Source organism: Polypterus senegalus, chromosome 3, assembly GCF_016835505.1.
Source record: "Polypterus senegalus isolate Bchr_013 chromosome 3, ASM1683550v1, whole genome shotgun sequence".
NCBI lineage: Eukaryota > Metazoa > Chordata > Cladistia > Polypteriformes > Polypteridae > Polypterus > Polypterus senegalus.
Window position 1 is genome coordinate 91098043 of NC_053156.1, and position 23054 is coordinate 91121096.

At 36.4% G+C, this 23054-nt stretch overlaps 1 protein-coding gene across 1 annotated transcript in view; it reads right to left on the reverse strand.

The window, feature by feature from the left end:
• Nucleotides 1–23054, reverse strand: part of LOC120525368 (PC3-like endoprotease variant B) — a 535535-nt gene that overhangs the window by 473666 nt on the left and 38815 nt on the right. Inside the window, exon 7 of the mRNA XM_039747601.1 lies at nucleotides 10057–10157. Within this exon, the coding sequence (XP_039603535.1) occupies nucleotides 10057–10157 (101 nt within the window). The remainder of the gene's footprint in view (nucleotides 1–10056; nucleotides 10158–23054) is intronic.

Sequence of the window (23054 nt, forward strand, 5' to 3'; positions counted from 1 at the left end):
TTACAAGATTTATCCATAATTTAAATTTTGAAGTTTAAAAAAGTCAAGCAGGTTGAGAAGACACAAAAACAACACCATGAAATTATATCAGAAGAGCACAAAATTCAAACATTCATGAGTCACCACTTCTGAAAGGACTCTGCATGACCATCTTATAGAAGAGAATAGAGTTTAAAATGCCCAAGTAAACGTTTTAACACTGTACTTGAAATTAACAGCTGGTCCACCATGATTCAGAACATTGTGGTGTTTCTTGAAAAGCTTTATCTTGTTACAGGATATGATATCTAACTTGGATACTATGCTAGAGCCGCCACCAATAAATCAGCCATCCATCCATTATCCAACCCGTTATATCCTAACTACAGGGTCACAGGGGTCTGCTGGAGCCAATCCCAGCCAACGCAGGGCGCAAGGCAGGAAACAAACCCCGGGCAGGACGCAAGCCCACCACAGATCAATAAATCAGGCAGACTCTAATTGAGGCAATTTCAAGGAATAACAAAAGTTTTAATACAAGTGTGCATTTCACTTGACATACTTTTCACAGCAACTGTATTTTAAGCTTCTATTCTTGAACCAATAGTGTTTTGCCATGGTATAAAAACGCTGTTTTCAGAATTATTTTGGCTTTTACTTTTCTTCTTTTCATAAAACCTTTTTTGCCCTTAACATGCCTCTGTGAATGTACTGTTTTTATTTCATTTCATTTGTACTTACATTCCATAAAAATTACATTACTTAATAGAGGGTGCAACAGCTGCACCACCTTTGGCTAGTGTATGTATTTAGATTATTTAAATGTTACTCCATAACTTTCTTTTTGGTTATTAACTTCCAAAACTAATGACCTATGCTATTAGTCATTAATATTCTGTCATATATTATGACAGATATATGGCCATTTTGAACATTTTGTATCTACAGTATGTATTCATTTCTGCATATGTGATACTCCTTATATACTGTATATGAATTTTCACACCTCTTAAGATTATTTATCAAGAGTCACTAAAATGTAGTTAGAAGAAATCATTTGAGTTAGACACCTATCTGTTTGCGATGATGGTCACCCAATCATACTTCAGTATAAATTGGAACAGTTTCATTTTGTGAATGTGTACTTAATCTCATTTACAGATGTATAAGACTTGTTTTTTTAAGCCATGATGACATCACGTTGTACCCCCCCATAAAGACAAACATTTGTCAGTTCAATGTTTCAGGTTTTCTATATTTAAAAAAGTACATAGTGCAAATTAACTGCTGAGAATATTTCAGAAGGCATGGATTTAATGAATACAACAAACAAAAAAGTGAAAATAAAGAAAAGCAACAACAATAATATACATATGTATAGCACAAGCCCTTATAAATGTTAATTAAAAGATTGGCCTTCCGAAGCTCATTTGTATAAGATGGCTTGATGATTAATTAAAGTTGGTAAAATGGCTTATAACATGTCTATTTCTCAATTATCAAACCTACTTAATCCAGTTCAGGGTTAAAGGGCTACTCCAGGAGCACTGGGCACAAGACAGGAAACAGCCCTAGACAGGGCATCATTGCAGTCTACTTCAGTGTTTTCTTATTCATGCCAAGCCATTTAAACAAACTGGCATTGAAATGTAAGGAAAAACCAGAATACCCATTGGAAGAACATGAACAGATTTATGACAGATGAAAATTAATGTAAGTAAATGCAAGTTATTACATGTAAGAAGTAAAAAAAAAATTAAGCAATAAATATATGATTTTGAGGTTTGAAACTTTCAGAGTAAACCTAGGAATTATCACTACGGCCATGTGGCGTGATTCCCCAAGGGTGATCCATCTCACAGGATCCTCATTGTTGAGGACCCGAATGGCTGGACCAGGCCGAGGGGATTCACCAATTTCTACATCAAGACAGAAACCATTAAAAGGCTAAAAGGATGTTAGATTATTCTGCATGATGTATACAGTGTGTGGGATGGTTCTTGCCCAACCGGGACGTCCTTGGGATGGAAGAACAGTGGGAAAGAGCATGCACAGGGCATTAACTCCCACAGAGTGCTAGATGGCAGTGAGCTTGGAGCGGCAGGTCCATATCACTGGAAGCAATCCTGGGGATTAGTTAAAAGGAGCTGCCTGCCTCACATCAATGAGCCATAGTCTGGAGGAAGGTGACCAATGCTTGCGAGAATAAGTGGAGGAGGCAGTAACCAGAGAGAGAGAGAAGGAAGAAAAGAGTTGTGCAGTATTATGCTTAGTTGTACTTGTGGTTGTGGTGGGAAATGCTTGGGGAAGAGTTTCTCACAATAAAAGACTCTTTGCCTTTTAAACTTGTGTCTGAGCCTGCTTGTGTTGGGTGTTTGGAGAGCTGGAGCACCCCCTGGTGTCCACAACAGTACAAGTCAAATGAGGTTAGGCATAATCCATATAAAACACTAGTGAGACCTCATCTGGAGTACTGTGTATGGTTTTGGTCTCCAATTTACACAAACAACATCAGTACTACAGGAAGTCCAGAGCAGAGCGACTATGCTGATTACAGGACTGAGAGGTATGAGCTATGAAGAAAGAGTAAAGGAGCTGAACTTAAATAGTTTAAGCAGACAGAGATTAACAGAGATTGACAGGTGACATGTTTGAAATTTTTTAAATTATGAATGCAACTAGTATTGTGAATCTCATTTATTGCTTAAATTGAGTTCTTAAACAAGAAACTGGAGACACAGATAAAAACTTGATAAGGGTATATTTTGTCCAAACACACAGATGACTATAGACGATTGGAATTAAATAAAAAGTAGCGTGGTTGGGAGTGGTACTGTATTGACTTTTAGAACTTTTTGGAAAAATTAAGTAAATAGGATGTATAAGCTTTGCTGGGCTGAATAACCTGTTCCTGTCTAACATTCTACACAGACTGAGACCGAGAATTAAATTGATTGCTCCTAAATTATGAGGCAGTAATGCTAACCCCTATACTTCTAAAAAAGAACTTAATTTTTAAAATTGAAACTGATTAGTAATAAACCATACTCACTGCAGTTAGCATTTAAATCACATATGACAACAGCTTGGACACCACTTAATGTTCTTTATTAATGTGAGCCGGCTATAGTATTTCTCAGAAGCTTGATTTATCTGGTAGCAGTTTTAAAACCAATGAAAATCCTAAAATCAACTATTTTTTTTTTTTTGCTAAAAAAAATAAATGTGAAAGAACTTTAATTGAACTAAGATCATTTAAATACACTATTTTGTTTAATTTCCACTTCCTGTGGTTTGCCCATTATGCTCGGCATGTATGCATGCATTACAATTTTGCAGAATCCCAAGGAAAGTCTGCATGAAAAGTAATCAAACCAACCAACCAAACAAACAAGGAAACTGTTTACTTAATTCTCGGAGGCTTCAGTTATTTTTGGGATTGCTGTTTTGCGGTACTTAATGATAATGGGATAATATTACAAAAGGATTGCAAAGTCTGTAATTTGTGGATGTTTACTGAGCCGAATCGAGTCGCCTATAATGATGACTTAAGGCATTTAGTGTACAGACAGTAAGTAACCCATCATTTGTTCAACAGCTTAAGGATATTGTACACTTTGATGGGAAACAAATTAGGTATGTGAATATTTGTAATTTTATCAAATTTCTCCTAGGTATATCTTTCTTAATTGTCATTGGTAACCATTCTTGAACTTTAGCATCCATTAATTTAATCTGATGGACTCATACCTAATCTTCAGGTAAACACCTGAGACGAATGCTTGGAGTTCCACAAACCCCAGAATCCTGAGCAGTTCATACTACACAAACATGTAAAATGCCCCCAAAATGTTTTCAATGTTTTTATGCACCTCTTTGGAGACAAATCACTACACTTTAAGACTTTGTACTTTTGTTCAAAGCAGGTATGAAGCATCCCCATTTCTATCCATCTCCAACCAATGCCCTTGAGGAGTGCTTCTCTGTTAAGGTTTTACTTCAATACTTATAACACAGCAGTAACGTCAGTTTGAAGATACTTCTCGTATTTGTTCAAACTTGTTTCTTAGCTTGAAATTACTTTTTATTGTAGTTATTGGATAATTATATGGCAAACACTTTACAACATACACTTAAAGATAATCAGGCAATTTCAACTTGTGTTTATGCAAAACAAAAAGGAATTTTAGTGCGATATTTAGAATTAAATGTGGGAGGCAATGAGTACAGTATATGGTGAGAAATTACCTAGACACAATACTACAACTTTGCAATTAATACTTCAATGATCATACTGCAGATAGAACCTAAAATTCATAAAATTCTTTATTTCATATTCTTCAATGCACACGCCAGATTTTATGAACTTCTCAGAAGTGCTTTGCCTGTTGTTGGTACTGGCTTTAAAAACTTTGAACTTTAAATGCTTGAATTTAAATAAGTGGAATATCACCCAAATCTTAAACAGTTTTTAAGGCTAATGAGTGCACTCTGTTTACAAAGTCTTGTAAGAATAAATCCATTCATTCTTGAATTACAGTGGCCACAAACCTTTTGCTGTGGACACACAAACACATGGATACAAGTTTCCAAAGATGCTCAAATCATGTTCTATGGATATCAAGGCAAGATTTTTCTTCTAATTTTTTTTTTTTTAAGAAAAAAAATACTTCCACCTTTTATAAAATTGGAAGAAATTAAACATTGGGAAGTACTATTACACTACGGTATATAAATCATTTTGTTGATTTTCCCAGAAAAGTAAAGTATAGCATATACCCTGAAAGATATAAACAAGACAGAAACAAGTGATTTAAGTAAATTTTCCACCAACAGCAAAACTGCTATAATAGTTCAAAAATGAGAATTAAGTAGATATTAATGAACACTGTTTGAGAACTTTGGTTGTTATCTGCTGTGATTTACATGCAGCTCATTGATTTACCACATACTGTATTATACACATGCAAAATTATTTGTAAAATCAGTGGTTATGGAACGCAGCTTGTGAGGTGTTGCCTAAAACAAAATTTGCGCAACTGACTTTACCTTCAGTATGTATCTTTGTACATGTTTTCATACATTTTCATTTACATGGTTGTAACTCTATCTCTTGCCAACAGATCACACATTTCTCAACCAGTAGCAGAGCCATTCATAACCATTAAGTGGTCTCTTAGCTCTGTTAATCCCTGATTACTAAGTACCTCACTTTGCCATTACAGAGCAGGTTTCTGTCCATTTCAAACTTATTTTCAGGATATTGTCACTCATTTGAAAAGCTGGGCTGCTTCACTGTTCTGCGGTCTTATAGCACCACTATTGGAAAACATTTGCTCAGGTGGCCACTCTCTGGAATTTTTTAATCTTTTCTAACATTTATGGCTTCAGACACTGGCAAGTGTTCCATGTTAGTACTGCTTGATCTTAGTACAGCTGTTAACACGATTGATCATAAGACCCTCTTAACAAGGTTAAATCACTCTGAGGGTATCAGTGATTCAGCCTTGGCTTGGTTTACTTCATAATTATCTGATACAAGTTTCTCTGTCTGTGTGGGTGAGGAGACTTCTGCCTCTGACTTGTGGGGTGCTCCAAGGATCTGTCTTCAGATCTATCTTGTTTTCATTGTATATTCTTCCTCTAGCTCAAATTATCAATTCTTTTAATGGTAGCTCCTGCCATTATTATGTTAACAATATTCAGCTTTTTTGTTATTTTAACAACTACACAGGTTTTCTTCTTTGTTGACTTCTGAAGGAGACTAACAAATGGCTATTAGCTAACCCCTAAAGTTAAATGGAAATCATGGTTTTGCATTTGTCAATTTTCATAAAGCATTCCATTAAGTTGATTGAGCTGCAGCTCAATCACTGTGGGACATCCTGAGACTTCCCTAAAGGTTGCTGGATATCACGGCAGGCCTGTACACTGGTACTGTGAGTGCTGTGCAGAGTGGAGGCATAACCTCTGTGTTTTTCCCATTTGATTCTGGGGTTCGTCATGGTGTGTTCTTGTTCCTACTCTGTTCAATGCTTGCATGGACTGGGTGTTGGGCAGAGTCATGGGGTCCAGCGGCTGTGGGGCATCTGTTGATGAAGAATGATCCACTGATCTTGACTTTGCTTACGATGCTGTGATCTTCATGGAGTCAATGGAGGCTGTGTTTGTGGCTCTCAAGAGACTGAGCGAGGAGTCTGAGTGTCTGGGCTTGCGAGTATCCTGGATAAAAACCAAGATCCAGGCCTTTAATGACCTCTTGGGCACAGCTATCAGCAGTGTCTCTGTTTGCGGAGAAAGTATCAACCTTGTCGAGAGGTTTACTTACCTTAACAATGACATTCATGTCTCTGTTGACTATGAAATGAGTAGATGGATTGGGAGAGCATGAGGGGTCATGAGGTTACTGGAAAGGGGTGTGTAGCGCTCCCGATATCTCTGCAAAAGGATGAAAGTCCAAGTCTTTAGAGAACTGGTGCTTCCTGTCTTAATATATGATTGCGAGACATGGATGCTCTCCAGTGACTTGAGACTTAGACTGGTCTCCTTTGGTACTGTGTCTCTTTGGAGAATCCTTGAGTACCGCTGGTTTGACTTTGTGTTGAGTGAGCGGTTGCTAATGGAAACCTGAATGGACTTCTGGGAGAGGAATGTTGCCCTATTCTTGTCTAATATAGATAGATAGATAGATAGATAGATAGATAGATAGATAGATAGATAGATAGATAGATAGATAGATAGATAGATAGATAGATAGATAGATAGATAGATACTTTATTAATCCCCAAGGGGAAATTCACATACTTCAGCAGCAGCATACTGATAAAAACAATATTAATTAAAGAGTGACAAAAATGCAGTGCAAGTTAAAAAAAATGCAAGGTGGAGAGTGTAAGGAAGGTATAACAGAAAATAACATTGTATAATGTTAACGTTTACCCAGGTGGAATTGAAGAGTCACATAGTGTGGGGGAGGAACGATCTCCTCAGTTTAGCTGCTCAACAGTCCTGGGTCTTTTTTGTCATATTTTAAATTCCATGATGTGCCAAATGTTTTCAATTGGTGAAAGGTCTGGACTTCAGGCAGGCCAGCTCAGTATCCAGACTCTTCTACTATGAAGCCATGCTGTTAACAGATGCAGTATGTGGTTTAGCATTATCTTGCTGACATAAGCAAGACCTTCCTTGAAAAAAACATCATCTGGATAGGAGCATATGTTGCTCTAAAACCTTTATGTACCTTTCGGCATTGATGGTTACTTTACTGATGAGTATGCTGCCAAATCCATGGACACTAATACACCCCCATACCATCAGAGATGCAGGCTTTTGAACTGATAGTGAATAACAAGCCAGGTGGTCCGTCTCCTCTTTAGTCCAGAGGACATGGCATCCAGTCCATGTATTCCAAAAAAAAGTCACATTTTTATTCATCTGACTTACACTTTGCCTCAGTCCATTTTAAATAAGCTTTGGTCCAGAGAAGATGGCGGTGTTTCTGGATCATGTTCACATATGGCTTCTTCTTTGCATGATATAGCTTTAACCTGTATTTGTGGATGCCACAGCAAACTGTGTTCACAGAAAATGATTTAAAGAAGTGTACCTGAGCACAGGCAGTGATTTCCACGACAGAATCAGGCCTGTTTTTCACAATTTTACATTGAGGAACATTATACTGAAATTGTTCCACAATTTGTAGATGCAGATTGTTTTTTTGCAGATTGGTGAACCTCTGTCCATCTTTACTTCTGAGTTACTCTGCCTCTCTAAGATGCCCTTTTTATACCCATGTAACTGACCTGTTGCCAATTAACCTAATTATTTGCAAAATGTTCCTCCAGCTGTTTCTTTTTAGTATCACTTACTTTTTCCAGCCAACGTTTTTTAGACATGTTGCTGTCATCACATTGAAAATGACCTTATTCTTTTCTTAAAATGGAACAATTTCTCAATTTAAACATTTGATATGTATTCTATGGTTTATTGTGAATAAAATATGGGTTTATGAGATTTGCAAATCATTGCATTTTATTTTTATTTACATTTTACACCATGCCCCAACTTTTTGGAATTGAGATTGTATAGATAGATAGATAGATAGATAGATAGATAGATAGACAGATAGATAGATAGATAGATAGATAGATAGATAGATAGATAGATAGATAGATAGATAGATAGATAGATAGATAGATAGATAGATAGATAGATAGAGTATTTATACATATACAGGTATATGTACATATACAGATCACAGCTGCCTCTTTAGCACTACTACCTCATGGATCCAGTGTCCGTTTTTGAATCTTGCACCTGGTTATTTTCTGTGGGGTATTTGCCGCTCCATTTCATGTGTGGGTTTTCCCTATCTACTCCTGTTTTTCTCAGACAAAGATGTGCAGGTTAGTTTAAGTGGTGACTCTAAATTTAACCTGTGTTGGGGTAAATGTGGATATGTGAATGAAAAATATGATGAAATGGCACCCTAACCTTCATTCCTACCTTGTTCCTAATAATGAATGCTACCAAGATAGTCTCCCTGAAATCAAGTTTTTTAAGACTGTTATGCTATGTTATGTTATGTATATGAAAATACAGCAAAAATTTCCAATAGAAACGAAAAGTATTTATGGCATCAGACACTATTCCATTCATATTATTAAAGAATGTGATTTATGTTGAAACAAAATGGAACTTAAGTTCAAATAAGGGGAATTTCACTAGAACATATCTCCCATATTGTGCAAACAGGCTCCTTTTTAAGAAATACAGAGTGCTAGCAAATTATGCAAGGTGGGCATCACATGCTTCTGCTTTTAAACTGCTTCTTTGCTAAAATGCAAGTCTAATTAACCAACAAAAAAGAGAATTTTATAGTAAAAGAAACGTTTACTGTATCTTTTCAATGCCTTCATTAAAAGTTGTACTGAAGTGCATTAGTTAGAAAGTAGCAAAAGAATCCTTGGCAAAACAGACAATGTCACCACATTGTACAGTAAGCACTGGGCACTAAAGATGCACACAGCTCATGGCCCTGCTATTTTTAACACTATTGCCCCTGATATAAATCCATGCATAATTGTGGCATTCTAGAGCTCCACTGGCACACGGATGTCTCTTGCTGTGGCGTCCATCATTTCTTGCCAGTCTCGTCTATTAACAAGCGCTATCATCCCATCTCAGGATGACAGCTGCAACACTTACTCCACCGCAATAAACAGCTAAATGAGGCGCACAGCAATTTCACATGTCACCAGGGCCCCCAGCACGACTGGCTGCACAGCTTGATGCATAAATTCATAAGGCTGTTGCATATGATGGAGTAGGTGATGGATAACAGGGTGGCTAAAAATGGCCATCACCTTGACTCTGTCAGGACATTGTGTATGTTTTTTTAAGCCACTTTAACTTTAGTATGTAAATATATTTTTGCTACATAAAACGTTTCATTTTAATTTTTTGTTTATTCATTATTTCAGTTTACTAATGATTACATTAAAAACCCTTAGTGAGACAATTATGCTTATAGCAAAACTCAAATTACAGTCATATTTGTAGCCGTTTTGTACTAATTTGATATCCATTCATTCACCCATTTAATACCATAAGATTGTTTTCTATCGTCAAAAGCAAAGATTATATTAACTGTACATCAAGTAAAAGAAGCCAATGAAAAGAAGCCCTTTTTCTCCATTCTCTGTGCAATGAGCCCAGAACAGATATTGAAACATTATTTTTCACTGCAATTAAAAAGATGTAAGTCAATCAAAAATATATGTGGACAGTACTGTATCTAGTAAAGTCACATACATGTGAACATAACACACCAATTCTTGCTGAAATAATTTGTTAATATTTTATGTGCATCTAAAAATGTATTAAAATCAATATAACAAAACCTTAAGTGAAGAATGTGGCCAATAAATCTGGATATGCAAGTATTGCATTTTTGATAATGCAAATGACTATTTCTCCCAGTAAAAAAAAAAAAAACAAACTAAAATGTAATTATTCGGCTGTGATATCATTCGCATATGACTTTTTCTGGAATGACTAACCAAAGTGAAAACATACTTGGCTTCCAAAACAAGTGCCAGGATCCCCGAAGCAAGGGGAGCAGCGCTGGATGTTCCTGTGAAGTGTGTGACACAGCCCTCATCCCCAGAAGTAGTCACCTGCACAAGACAGAGAGAAAGATAGAGGAAATTAATGAGGCTAACTCAAGGGGACACAACAGGCATTTATCTCTATCACCCAATAACTCATATAGAAAGAAATGCTTATTTGTTTGTACAAAATGTATGGGGTTGCGTTTAGCAATTAGCAGTTGACAATGCTGTTATTATTAGGTTTTCAGGCAAAGTAGAGCCACTAGTAAACTCAGCTAACCACAACATAAAATCTAGGCAGCAACGCCACTGTAACTGCTATGTCCATCCTGTGATATATACAGTACATACCTAATATTAAACTGTAAGGTAATATTTACAGTATAAGTAACACAGATGCAATTCACTAAAACAAATTTCCACTTTTTCCAAGAAGTGATAATGCAGCGATGTTGGAATTTGTGGATGTATTTCTAAAATTTGTGAAATACAATGGTCAAAGTGAAATCTGCCAATAAAGGGAGTTTTCCAAAATATATCCAAAAGTAATCACCCTGTAGTATACAACAGTGACTTAATATGCTATGAATGTCTTCTAACTCTTTAGTGAAGTTTGAAATGTTAGGGTTTCCTTTGGTAACACAATATTATAATATATTTTTGTGACTGCTACAATTGCATTCCTTCTCCCTGTCCTTTTGATTGGATTGATTTTGGGTCAATCACACTTTTTTGAACACAGATTGCAGAAAGCTACAGCTGCAACTCAACCTAAGTTGTCCACGGTGTCCACAATAAATGAAACATCTAAGTCCTCATATTTTGTAGGGAAGTAGTAACAGAGCCAGGCATCTCTCTGTTTAACAATAGTTTTCTGTATTCATCCAGGTTGGTTGGATGCCCCCAAATTTTGGGGGTATTTGAACAGAATTTTTTTATGGCTAGATACCCATGATAAGCCAAGCTGTTTTTATGACAAGCAAGAGGGATAGTGACCTCAATCTAGGTGGAGGGTACAGGGAATTTCAAGTTGTAAGTTATTCATAACTAATTAATTTTTGAAGCTGATACAATTCAAGATATTAAACTAATTCTGAAGAAACTTTAAGAGCTTCATTTGTCCTTGCCTGGTAACTGCTTCTCCCTTGTCTTGTGTAGTTTTCAGTGGCTACTCCAGTTTTTTTTTTAATTTGTTTTAATTAAAGCAAATAACAATCCATACAATCAAACCAAACTTAACAAAACTAAAATTCTACCCCAACTAAAAAGAAAGCAATAGAGGAGAGCAGTTTTTAGGTATTTCCTTCCACATTTCAAACATGTGCTTATTAAGCTTACTGGCAACTTCAAATTCACCCGTGTGAGGTAAGTGTTAGTGTGCACTGCAATGGACTAGAGCTCGTCCAGGGGTATGTTCTGCCATACTTCCTATGTTATTGGATTAGACTATAATCCATACAACACTGAACAGGAAAAAGTGGGTTAAAAAATGTATGACAAGATAGATGGAGTTGATTTGGAACACTTCCGGACAGTCTTCCAGCCTAATTTGCCTTGATTGAGCAACTAAGCCTTAGTGGATCACAGTGATTTTCATTCTTGCTAGTAATGATTAGAAACAAAATGATGATTTGTTTCATTTTTGAGGCGAATGTTATGGTTTGAATGTATTCAGTTCAAATCAGTTCATTTTTTTTAACAGGATTTTTTTAAAGGAGTAAATGTCTGTTGAACAGGCACCAGTGTGAAAGAAAACCTATTAACTGATAAAGTGTAACATTGAAGCACTACCGACTTTAGTCCTGGTTTGTGTTTCCTTCTTTTGTTTATCTTATATAAATTCAGCAGTGCATCAATGGGTTATCACTGGCTGAAAAGATTTTACAATCTGTTATGACAAACGGATAAATAAAAGGTTCTTCAAAATGTATCCTTTAACCGAAATGAGAGAAGGCGAATAATAACCTTGGAATGAAAGAACAAGCTGGATGGTTGAGAAGTCTTTAGTGTCAACAGTGAGACAACCTGCTTAACTTTATTAGTTTATAAAGGCAAAGTGTGATAGGTCTGTTTCATGTAACACTAAAATGAAATGAATCCTCACTTACATTTAATGGCAATTTAATGTGTATACCTCAAATTTTGGATAGCCCATGAAAAGTATTTATATATATATATATATATATATATATATATATATATATATATATATATATATATATATATACGAGCTGTGTAAGCCCATGTTGTAAAAAGGCCGGGGTTCTAAAAACTATTGAAATCGTCAGAAAAAAACCTGAAATGTAGAGATGTCAGGTAATAGAAAGGCACTACTCTGGGCATCTCTTTCCTAGGAGGATTCGTTTTGCCAACGTGCTTGCTTTCCCTTGTGCATTAGCGGCGGGAGGAAAAGTAAAAGGGATACCGTTTGGCAGATGTTAAAAGTTAAGCGACTTTGTCTTTCTTCTGAGGTTTTGTTTTGCTGATGTGCTGGCCCCACTTGTGCTATTAGTGGCCAAGCGAGTTTTCTGTTTCCTCGGAGGTGGAGGCCTTACACCGACTCCACCTCTCACTTCTGGGTTGGGACAGACACACACGCTTCCACGCGTAGACGTTTATATATATATGATACTACACAATATAACCGTAACATAGTTTTAATGTTTTTAGTACATAATATGGTAAGAATGGTATAAAAAGGATTTTTTTTAGAACATAAAAAGGCGGGCAGCATGGTGGCACAGTGGTAGCACTGCTGCCTCGCAGTTAGGAGACCTGGGTTTGCTTCCCGGGTCCTCCCTACATGGAGTTTGCATGTTCTCACTGTGTCTGCATGGGTTTCCTCTGGGTGCTCTGGTTTCCTCCTACACTCCAAAGACATGCAGACTAGGTGCATTGGCGATCCTAAATTGTTTGTGTGTGTGTGCCCTGTGGTTTCTGGCTGGGATTGGCTCCTGCAGACCCCCTTGACCCTGTGTTAGGATATAGCAAGTTGGATAATGACTGACTGACATAAAAAGGCTCAGGTTCAATAACAAGGGATAAATCCTCACTGTTTAGAGTGTGGCATAAGACCTATTTAAGTATGCACTTCTCTATATTAACATATTCAACATGTATTTTTAAGTCTTGCATAACAGTTTCTTAAAATAATATCTTTCCACACTAGGTGCAGCTTTAGTAAATGTCCATGTGAATTCTGGACATCCTCTTTTCGTCTGCATGGCCATTCTGTTATTTTCTAACCTATCCCAAAGATATCCATTTTGGATTAACTGGCAACTTGGCTCATTCTGCACATGTCTGAGTGACAGACTGCACTCATATATGGGTTTGGCTTTTGCAAGGAATCTGAGGCTGTTTGGATAAACTTCAACTTCCCATGACGTGTACTGGGTCAGATAGAATCAGTTTGAATTTGAGTTTGAACACTGGCACATAAATGCAGTACTTGAGAAAATTATGTTCCTTACATTTTCTTGGTGAGAAGCTGGTGGAAGAACATTTTATTTTAGTATTAAGTATGTTTAGTTATAGTAATTTTAGATAAATAATTATGTTGTGAAGACTATCCCCATAACTAAATAAGTAAATGACTGCCAGCATAAGCTGAGGTAGGACAGATCCTTCAATTATTTTTGAAGAAATGTAAGGATGTGAATAAAAGCAAGCATATAGCATAATTTACTTAGTCACTGAAAATTAGGCTTAGCTCTGGAAGATTACAGAAATGAGCAGTAAGCTAATTACAATTACAGGATGACTTATATGTGGGAAGCGGAACGCAGAATTAAGAGAGAAATGTGCACCCCGGTCCTTTCAATTTAAAGTATTTGTGCATCTTAATTTATGTTATTAACTGAAATAGAGAGAGTAAACTTAAACATTTTGCATATTGCACCAACACAAATAAAAAAAAAATGTGATTAGATAAGGGAAAGAACTAAAACACCTAAGAGAATATTTGAAAATTTTAGTTCAAAATGTATTAAGGGATAAGCGGTTAAAGGACAACATTGTGAATTTTGAAATGGGATGCTATTACAAACATATTTTATAAATAAGAACATAAGACATTTTACACATGACAAGAAACCATTCAATTCACATTGTATATTATATATACCAAATACAAAAATACCAAATATCACATTGTAGCACTTTGAGTTATATAAATGTGCAATATAAATAAATATTGTTGTATTTGTTATATTATGTTCAGAGTCTGCAGTGCACTAATGAGATTAGGTCTGAAGGGTTATTTGATGATCTAGACACCAAGCTAGAAAAAAAAAAAAATACAGCATAGCTGTACCAGACAAAACAGAGGTTTTTGGGAAGATGCACTTTAAATGTTAGTCTAAGGGCAGAAAAAAGATGTAACCAGAAACTTAGAAATAATACCTTCACTTAAAAAATAAAAATAAATAAGAATAACAGGAATTCTGTTGTTACAGACAGCACAATGGTAAAGCAGGTACCATTCATCAGAGTTCTTGCATTCGGCTTCATTACTTACTAATCTGCCTTCTAAATGTCATTTTTATTTTCTGCCTGCATCAATGAACAAACATTATTTGAACATTTGACCCTGGATGGGTTGTGAATGCCCGGCAAAGGACTAGAGCTCCATCCAGCTTTGCATTTTGCCCTGTGCCCATCACTGCCAAGGCAGGCTCCAGCTCAATGCTTCCCTGACAATAAAAAAACATTTCAAGTGTAAAGATGGATATGTGTGATTGAGTGGATAATGAACAGCAGTCATCTTCTGGGATACTTGCATTGCAATAAAACTCGCAACACTCTGCAATATACTACTAAACAGCAGCAAAATGACCTTAGTGAGTGTGGTACAGAGTTTGCAGTACTTAAGATAATCCCTTAGACAGACGTATGGGAATAGTAAATGTAAATTATGGGTGGAGGATATTCACAAAATAATATTAAGTGTTTGTACTTTTCCAGGTCTGATTTTTCATACTGTGCTGTATGTTTTGGGCTCATTCTTGATATGACATTGTAGTGCTGGGCATATACAGTAAATGCTATGTGCTCATTTTTTAATATTGTTGCTAAGCAATAGCAATGACCTGTTTGTCTGCAAAGCTTTCAGTTATACAAGATCAGGTGATTCATGACCCTGATAAACTTTGCCGCAGTAAATATACTGCATAAGAATATCTTAGGTAAAACTATATATAATAATGAAAAAAATAAAATTATTTATTCAAATGGTCATAAGTTGTTAAAAAAGAAATGCATAAAAAAACGCACACCTTATTGTATCACAGGCATGCAGAATGGCTTTATCTGGCCACTTTAGGGTGTAATAGGTCTCTCTATGGGTGAGTATTTATACTAAAAAATACAGTCAGTCTTTTTCCTGGACTACTGTACTTCCTTGGGCAGCTCTGTATTGTTACAATACCCTACAAACCCTTGTCTGAGATTTCTCATTATCCTTACTTTGTTTTCTTTATTTCTCATGTCAGTCAGTTCTAATCTACCACACTCATATTGTTCTAGTGGCTGAATCTGTCTTAAGTATCCTTTTCAATGTGTCTTATTCATTCAGAGGTCCCGCTCATTTAAAATTCTCCTTTTCAGTATGGACAAGTTTGGCAACTCTCACAAAATGAAAGGATAAGATTTTAGATAAGAAGAGACCTGCTACCAGTTAGAGAGACAGATGAAACTTCAGCTGGTATTTCATTGACGCATCTGACTAAAAAAAAAAAAAAAAAAGACCAAAAAAATCTCTATTTGAATAAGAGGCTTGACATTAACTATCTCAGTCTTATTATAGAAAAGTAAGGCTTTCCTTCAGATATTTAATATTCTTAAATTCAGATAAAACAAAAAGTTTAATGAGGATACAGTAGTACAAATTCTGTTACCAAAATATTAACAGTACAACAATATAATGCTGATTATGCCTAAAAAAATTAAACAAATCTAAAAAAATAATACATAAGTCCACTACTTTCCAAATGTTTTGAGGGTGTTTCTTCTTTTTGTGGCGTAATACATTTACTATACATTACTATCTGAGATAAGTAGTCTGATTATTTGTCTTCAATTTAAATTAGTTAGCATTACTGCCTTATAATTAATATAAACTGGATTTTCATATTGGTCCTGTCACTTTATATGAAGATTTCCACACCTTCTCCATATGGGTTTTTCTTCACATATCCCAACTCTCCTCCCAGGTTTCTCAGATTGAAAGCTCTAAATTGAACCGATATGAGTGAGTGTAGTTGATTTCTGGCATGAGACTGATGCTTCTTCCCCAGCACTACAATACAATTAAGCACATTCAATAAATAGACATTATCTGACTTCACTGAGCTATTTGCAATGTATCATTTATTAAGCTGAGGTTGTAATTTGAGGAGCTATGAACATCCATGTCTTAATGTGACTAGATATGGATGTTGATGCATTGGTGGATTCTTGGATGCACTTCTTAACTTTTTATGTTATTTGCAATGGATCATTTTTTTGTCAAATCTGAGTAGTGTTCATTGGTGACATTCGCCAAATAGTTTTTCAGAGTCACTATGATGTGTTAGCTGCTAACCTTGCTTTACTGTGCAGCCACATGCAGAACTTTCATGCATGCACGCTGTAAGATCATTGAAATCTGCTTCACACATTTTTTGACGTCACAAACTTATCAGTACTCCAGCTGGATTTCCAACCCATATGCATTTATACAAAAAACACACTTGCAGTTTTTCATGTGAAGAGTACACCTCTTGTGCATAATGAGAATATTATGGGTAGTGCCAATAGTTTATATATAACACTCATCCCTTTGTGCTTGCAGTGCTACATGGACCACAACTACGAGTCAAAACAATCCTTAAAGGAACACCTCTCCTCACCTTCCCTATGCCCTCATCAGAAAACACAGTATTCTCTGTAAAATAATAATAAAAAATGATTTATTACTGTGTACAAGTTATTTCTTTCTTCTTAAAGGAAGGAAAAAGTGCAAAACATCTGTACCAACAAATGGGAAAGAACAAGCCATGACTTCAATCAATGGAATGAGCTAGTCCCACACCATTGCTTCATGGCACAGCCAGTTTGTGGCCCAAGATTATAACACAACAATTTATATTGTATTCACTTATTGCTAGCTTGTGACCATTTGTTGCATTTTCATGGTACTACTCATTCTGTCTGTGTCTTCTGTTGTTTGAGAAACTGTAGTGCAGTGGTTAGCACTGCTGCCTCAAGGCACATATCCAATTTTTGACCACAATAATTGGTCCAGCATTGTCAGCAAATGCTTCTCTAGCCCTCTGAGACACTTCAAACGACCATTGCACCATTAAAATCCAGTCAAAACTAGTTCACTTCTTCATTCCCCATTGACTTTAATGCATTTGGAGAGTTCTGCAAAGTTCCCAAATCATGGTGAAGCAAACTCTTTGGGGTCTGCTTATCACTAAATTTGAGTGACCCTTGTATGTTGTCAAGATATGTATCTCTTTATTTTTTGTTTTTTAATTATTGGTGAGGTACTGGGTAGTTTTATGTTCTAATAGGATTCAAATATATTCTAGTCCTATTCTACTTAATTGAACTGTAATTGTTCATTTCAGCAAGTTTATTTTTTCAATAGACAATTTCATTTTGTTTATTTTTGTTGTATTTTGTTTTTTCACATCTTGGGCATTGTGATAGATGTCCGGCAGCTGAACCCGGCCGGGACACCCTGAGGATGGAAGGATGGGGGGAGGAAGCTACCTTTGGTCACTTGGAGTACAAGGTAGTCACAAGGACGGAAGCCCTGAAGTACTTCCGGGGGGAAAAAAAAGCCAGTTCTTCATTAGACCTGGACTATTTAAGGACTATTTAAAGGACTACTATGGAACCCAGCAGGTGAGCCAGTGTCAGAAGGAGGTGGACAACGCTTCCTAGGAGGTGTGGAGGAGAGATTTGTATTGTGTTTGTGCTTGACTTATTATTATTTACCTGTGCTATTGTGGCTGTGGTGCTTAAGGCACTGTCTTTAAGAAGAAAAGAATATTAAAATAGAGGTAAAATCCTGTTACAACGAACTGCCAGGGACCAAAAAAATATTTTGTTGTAATGAAAATTTCATTGTAATGAGATTCTGTATTTGTTGCTATAGTGCTTTCATTAGCTTGCGTTCAGGCGTCTGCAATCATTTCAATAGCTTCTTTCACGTTAATTTTAATCTTCTCCTGTCTATAAGTTATGAATACACTTTCAGGGTGTGAATGATGCCCAGATCCAATGGCTGAGGCACTGCTGTCATTATCTAAATGCAGAAGCATGTTGTGGGCAACACAGTTATCAATCAGAAGCCGAATCATCCTTTTCTTCTTCTTTATATTGTGAATTTTCTGAACTCTTTTAGGATCTGCACCCCACCACCAGGAACATCACGCTGAAGTGCATCCCGCATTGTTTGTCTGTTGCTGGGTCAGGGCAATATCAGGCTCACAGCAGTGCAGTGAGGCGCCACAGAAGCGAAACCTAAAAGATTGTGGTCGTGCTATAAGTCCCGGTCTTACACCCCAAAACACGAGGCTGAGTCTGAGCACTTTAGCAAAACCAGCTTTATTTATGAAGCAAGGACAGCAGGGTTATTTATTGTAGTGGGATCTGCCACTCTCCTATACACAGACACAGCAGTCAGGCAGGGTTGTGGCTAGGTTAGTGGCCGGGTAATACTGTTCCTTGCATTTATAATGTTCCTTGCATCACCCATCAAGATCTTTTCTGTTTGATTCGGTGAAGAGCCACAGCAAAGCTGTGAGCCTGTTGTTTCTTCGGCAACAGATAAACAGTCCTCCACAGAAGCGGTGATTGCACTTCAGGACGCTCTTGGGCATGTTGTCTAGTTGGGGGAGGTCCCAAGAGAGTGTATAAACCTCACATTTTCTTGAATGAGTGCCGCATTAATAGGAATGTTTCTTAAATGAGCATCACTTGACCACATAACAAACAGCTTTTTCGAAGTCTTCAAATGCAGCAGTTCGCATACATTTGCAACCCAAGATTTTTATTCTTTTTTTGGTCAGTCTTTCAAGAAAGTTGACAGTGTCAATGACGAAATTCCGAATTTACTGGCAACGTCTTTTTTCATTTTGTCGCAATTGAGAGCTGCAAAAAATAAAAGTTTTTTTTTCATATATGAACTGTTATAGTTTTTTCATGTTTGTGGTTTCTATAGGAGGGTGACAGTGAGTTAAATTCCAGTTGATGTTTTTCAAAAAAGGCATCACTGAAAACTACCGAAAACAAAAACAGCAAAAAAAAAAAAAAAACAGTACAAGGAAAGTTCAAAGAAAGATTTTTTTTTACAATTTTCTGTTTGGGGATTGTTGTGCACAACTGAGCTGCGACCACAGAACTAACTGCTCTATGGATGATTCATTCAAGGATTTTAAGGTCTTTTGTGCACTTCGTTGTAATTAAAGTATCTGCTGAATGTACTTTGTAGTAATGAGACTCATGTCATATGAGGAAACTGTGGGGACCATAAAAATATTTCGTTGTAATGAAAATTTAATTGTAAAGATATCCGTTATAACAGAATTTTACCTTTAGTTTTACTCAGTGTCCAGAGTGTCTGTCTGTTGGGGTTAATGGGGCAACAGTGACCCCTAGCGTTTTACAGCATATAGTAAGTTTTAAGACAGCATTCCATTAATTTCCCAGAAATCAATTATACAATGTACTTATCATACTTTTAAACAAAGTTTAAGTACAACTGGTTGTATTTTATGACCAGCATTATCTGTGGTACAGTGATATCAACTTCCTTTATATTTGGCTACTAATCAGTGAAACCATAATGCTGATTTTATCCAACTTGTTTTTCAGGACCAAGATTTGTCAAGGCAACTTTTCATTTGTGGACAATAGCAAGACCAGATCACTGATTTAAATGAGACACTCAACTTTTGAATTACATAAAGTGAAACCACCAAACCTACATTCACCTCCAGTTGAGACCTGTGCACTGCTATACATATTAATTTGTGTTCCGCCCATCCTTTGTATTCTATCTTTTATTATCATTCAGAGTTAAATGAATCAACTTTTTAAGTTTTATCTGAATAGTACAGTACGACATTTCAGTTTAGCTTTTTTTGAACTCAGTGTAAAAGTAGCATAATGAGCCTTACTGTATGTCTACAGGCAATGTTTAGTTACTTGCATTAATATGGCACACATTTTTGGAGTTCATTTATTCAGGGATTTAATTGTGTGGTCACAGCAAAAAAAGACATGCTGTCAAGTTAATAGGTGATGCTAAACCTCTACTGCAATGGTTATAGATTCCATACATTTGACACTTGAAGGTTTCTACCATGGGCCCATTGTGGCCAAGATATAGTCCAGCTGTCCATGACTCTAAAATAGTTAATTGAGCAAAGAAAAAGTAAGCACACCAGTAATTGATGTCAGGAATTACCTATAAAAAAACCAAGACTTTTTACTGTTTCTACTAGTTCACCTAATGTATAATGTTTCCTGTTAATGGTGATTACTAAAGCCAAACCTGTAACTTACAGGCAATACCAAGAATTCCCTGAAACAAGTCATAGATTTTATCTAATAGATATGTTACTTTTGTCTTAAAACACAACTATTACACAACTTCTTAAACAACTCTAGCAATCACAACATTTCCTGTTCATTTCATTACAAGTAAAGGAATAAACAAGATGTCAAGTATGAAGGAACTTACCAAAAGGTCTGCCTTAACTTCTGTAGAATAACACTAAAATTACATTCATAGTTAAAGCAGCTAAACATAGTTAAATCTGCTTTGACTACCTTCCAAAATTTAATTGAAATAAACATTAGACTGACAGCACATCAAGTTAACAGTATTTCAAAAATAATTGTCAACATAACAAAACATACAAAAGCAAATAATTTACAGCTCTACTAAACCGATCGTTTATTGACATATGACAGTCTAATTTTCCCTCAGTGATTAATATAGTGTACCAAATACCAAAAAATAAAATTGCGGAAAAATACAGTGGGTAGACACTTCATTAGGTTGTGTTTTCTGCCAGTTAGTACCAATTTGTCCTTAAAACAGTGTTAACTGGTTGAGGTACAGACTAGCAAGGTATTGGAATCAATAAGCAACACATGTCTACCCTTTTGTGTGACATAGTTATTTCAGACTAGCTGGTAGTGAGACAATACACAGAAAAGCTCGCTCCATCTCATCTAGCAGATGCTTAATTGAATGGAAATTTGATGCATGTGAAGGTTGTTACAAAAAAAGTAAATTCAACTGGTATGGTTCTAAAACATTACAAGAGTTTCCTAATTGTGTGACAATTCTACCAACAAGGCCAGTTTGCACATGGGTACATTACTGTTATGAACTAATGCATCTACGTTTTGTTCAAACATTGTTCTAATCTTATCAAGATAATATACCCAGCACCACTGCACTGCCACCACCTACCAGTCTTATGAACGCCTGGAAGAAATTATTCCATTTTCAGGTTCAAACCACAAAACTAAACGTTTTCTGGTTCATTGCTCACTTCTCATTACTCCTGTGAGACCAGTGTGTATCAAAACCTAAGAAGGCATATACGTTATGCTGCCCTTAAATACATTCATGTTGTCTTATCTTGTGCACCCATTCAAACAGCATTCAAAGTCCCTTCAGTCTTAAGTTTTGTTTTCTCTTATATGAATATTTAACTTTCTCTGCTCTCACAATTCACTTTTCCTCCACGTGGTGTCTCAGGGAAAACCTGAGAGATAGGAGAGGAATTCCTAATACTTCAGACTGTTTTGTTTTTTCAAGAAAAGAACCAGGACCAACTGCAGAGATATAAAAAAAGCTAGACCAGAAGCTTCTAGACTAAGAAATTGGCAGTAGACAAGAAGACAGAGCTCCTCTCTAAATTGGGCATTGTTGCTTGGAAAAGGGGACCAAACCTGGTGAACTGAGGAATTAGCATATTTGATTACTACGACCCATTTTTTTTTTTTTGCTATTGTGGCTTGTGAACTCAAATTTATTCTTCCTTTCATTATAAAATAACAAATAAAACAACTATGACAAAGCTTAAGTGTATTCCCCTGGCACATTAGCAGCAGATGCTCTACGTCCAATAAGTTACAAGGTGGGGCCTCGAAGGATTGGTCTGCAGCTACGCAGCCCTATACACAGCAAAAAGTAATGCACTATGCGTTCTCACAACTTTGTTTCATGGCCAGCATTGTTTTTTAGCTGTTTGTGCTCTTTAGTGAGATTGGACCAGATGTGGTATCCTTCACTCTCCATACACAACAATGAGTCTTGGACACCCATGAACCTGTTGCTGGTTCACTGCTTTCATTCCTTCCACCACTTTTGGTAGGTACTAACCAAAGCATACTGGGAAAATCCCACAAGACCTGCCATTTTAGAAATGCTCTGACCCAGTCATCTAGCCGTCACAATTTGGCCCTTTTCAGTGTCACTTAGATCCTTATGCTTGCCCAGTTTTCCTGCTTCCAACACATCACCTTCAAGAACTGACTGTTCACTTGCCACCTAATACATCCCACCCATTCACAGATGCCACAGGTAATCAGTGTGATCCACTTCACTTGTAGGTAGTTTTATAGATTTGGGGCGGATCAGTGCATATCAGTGGGAGCCAATCCCAGCCAACACAGGGTGCAAGGCAGGAAACAAACCCCAGGCAGGGTGACAGCGCACCGCAGTATATATATATATATATATATATATATATATATATATATATATATATATATATATATATATATATATATATATATATATATATATATATATGTGTGTGTGTGTGTGTGTGTGTGTGTATTTTTTTTCAAGAATATTACATCACTTCCAGAAATAGGGTGCTCCCTTTATACCCTTGAACACCATCACAGGGCAAAAGAAGACATATACTGTTTCTCAGTACA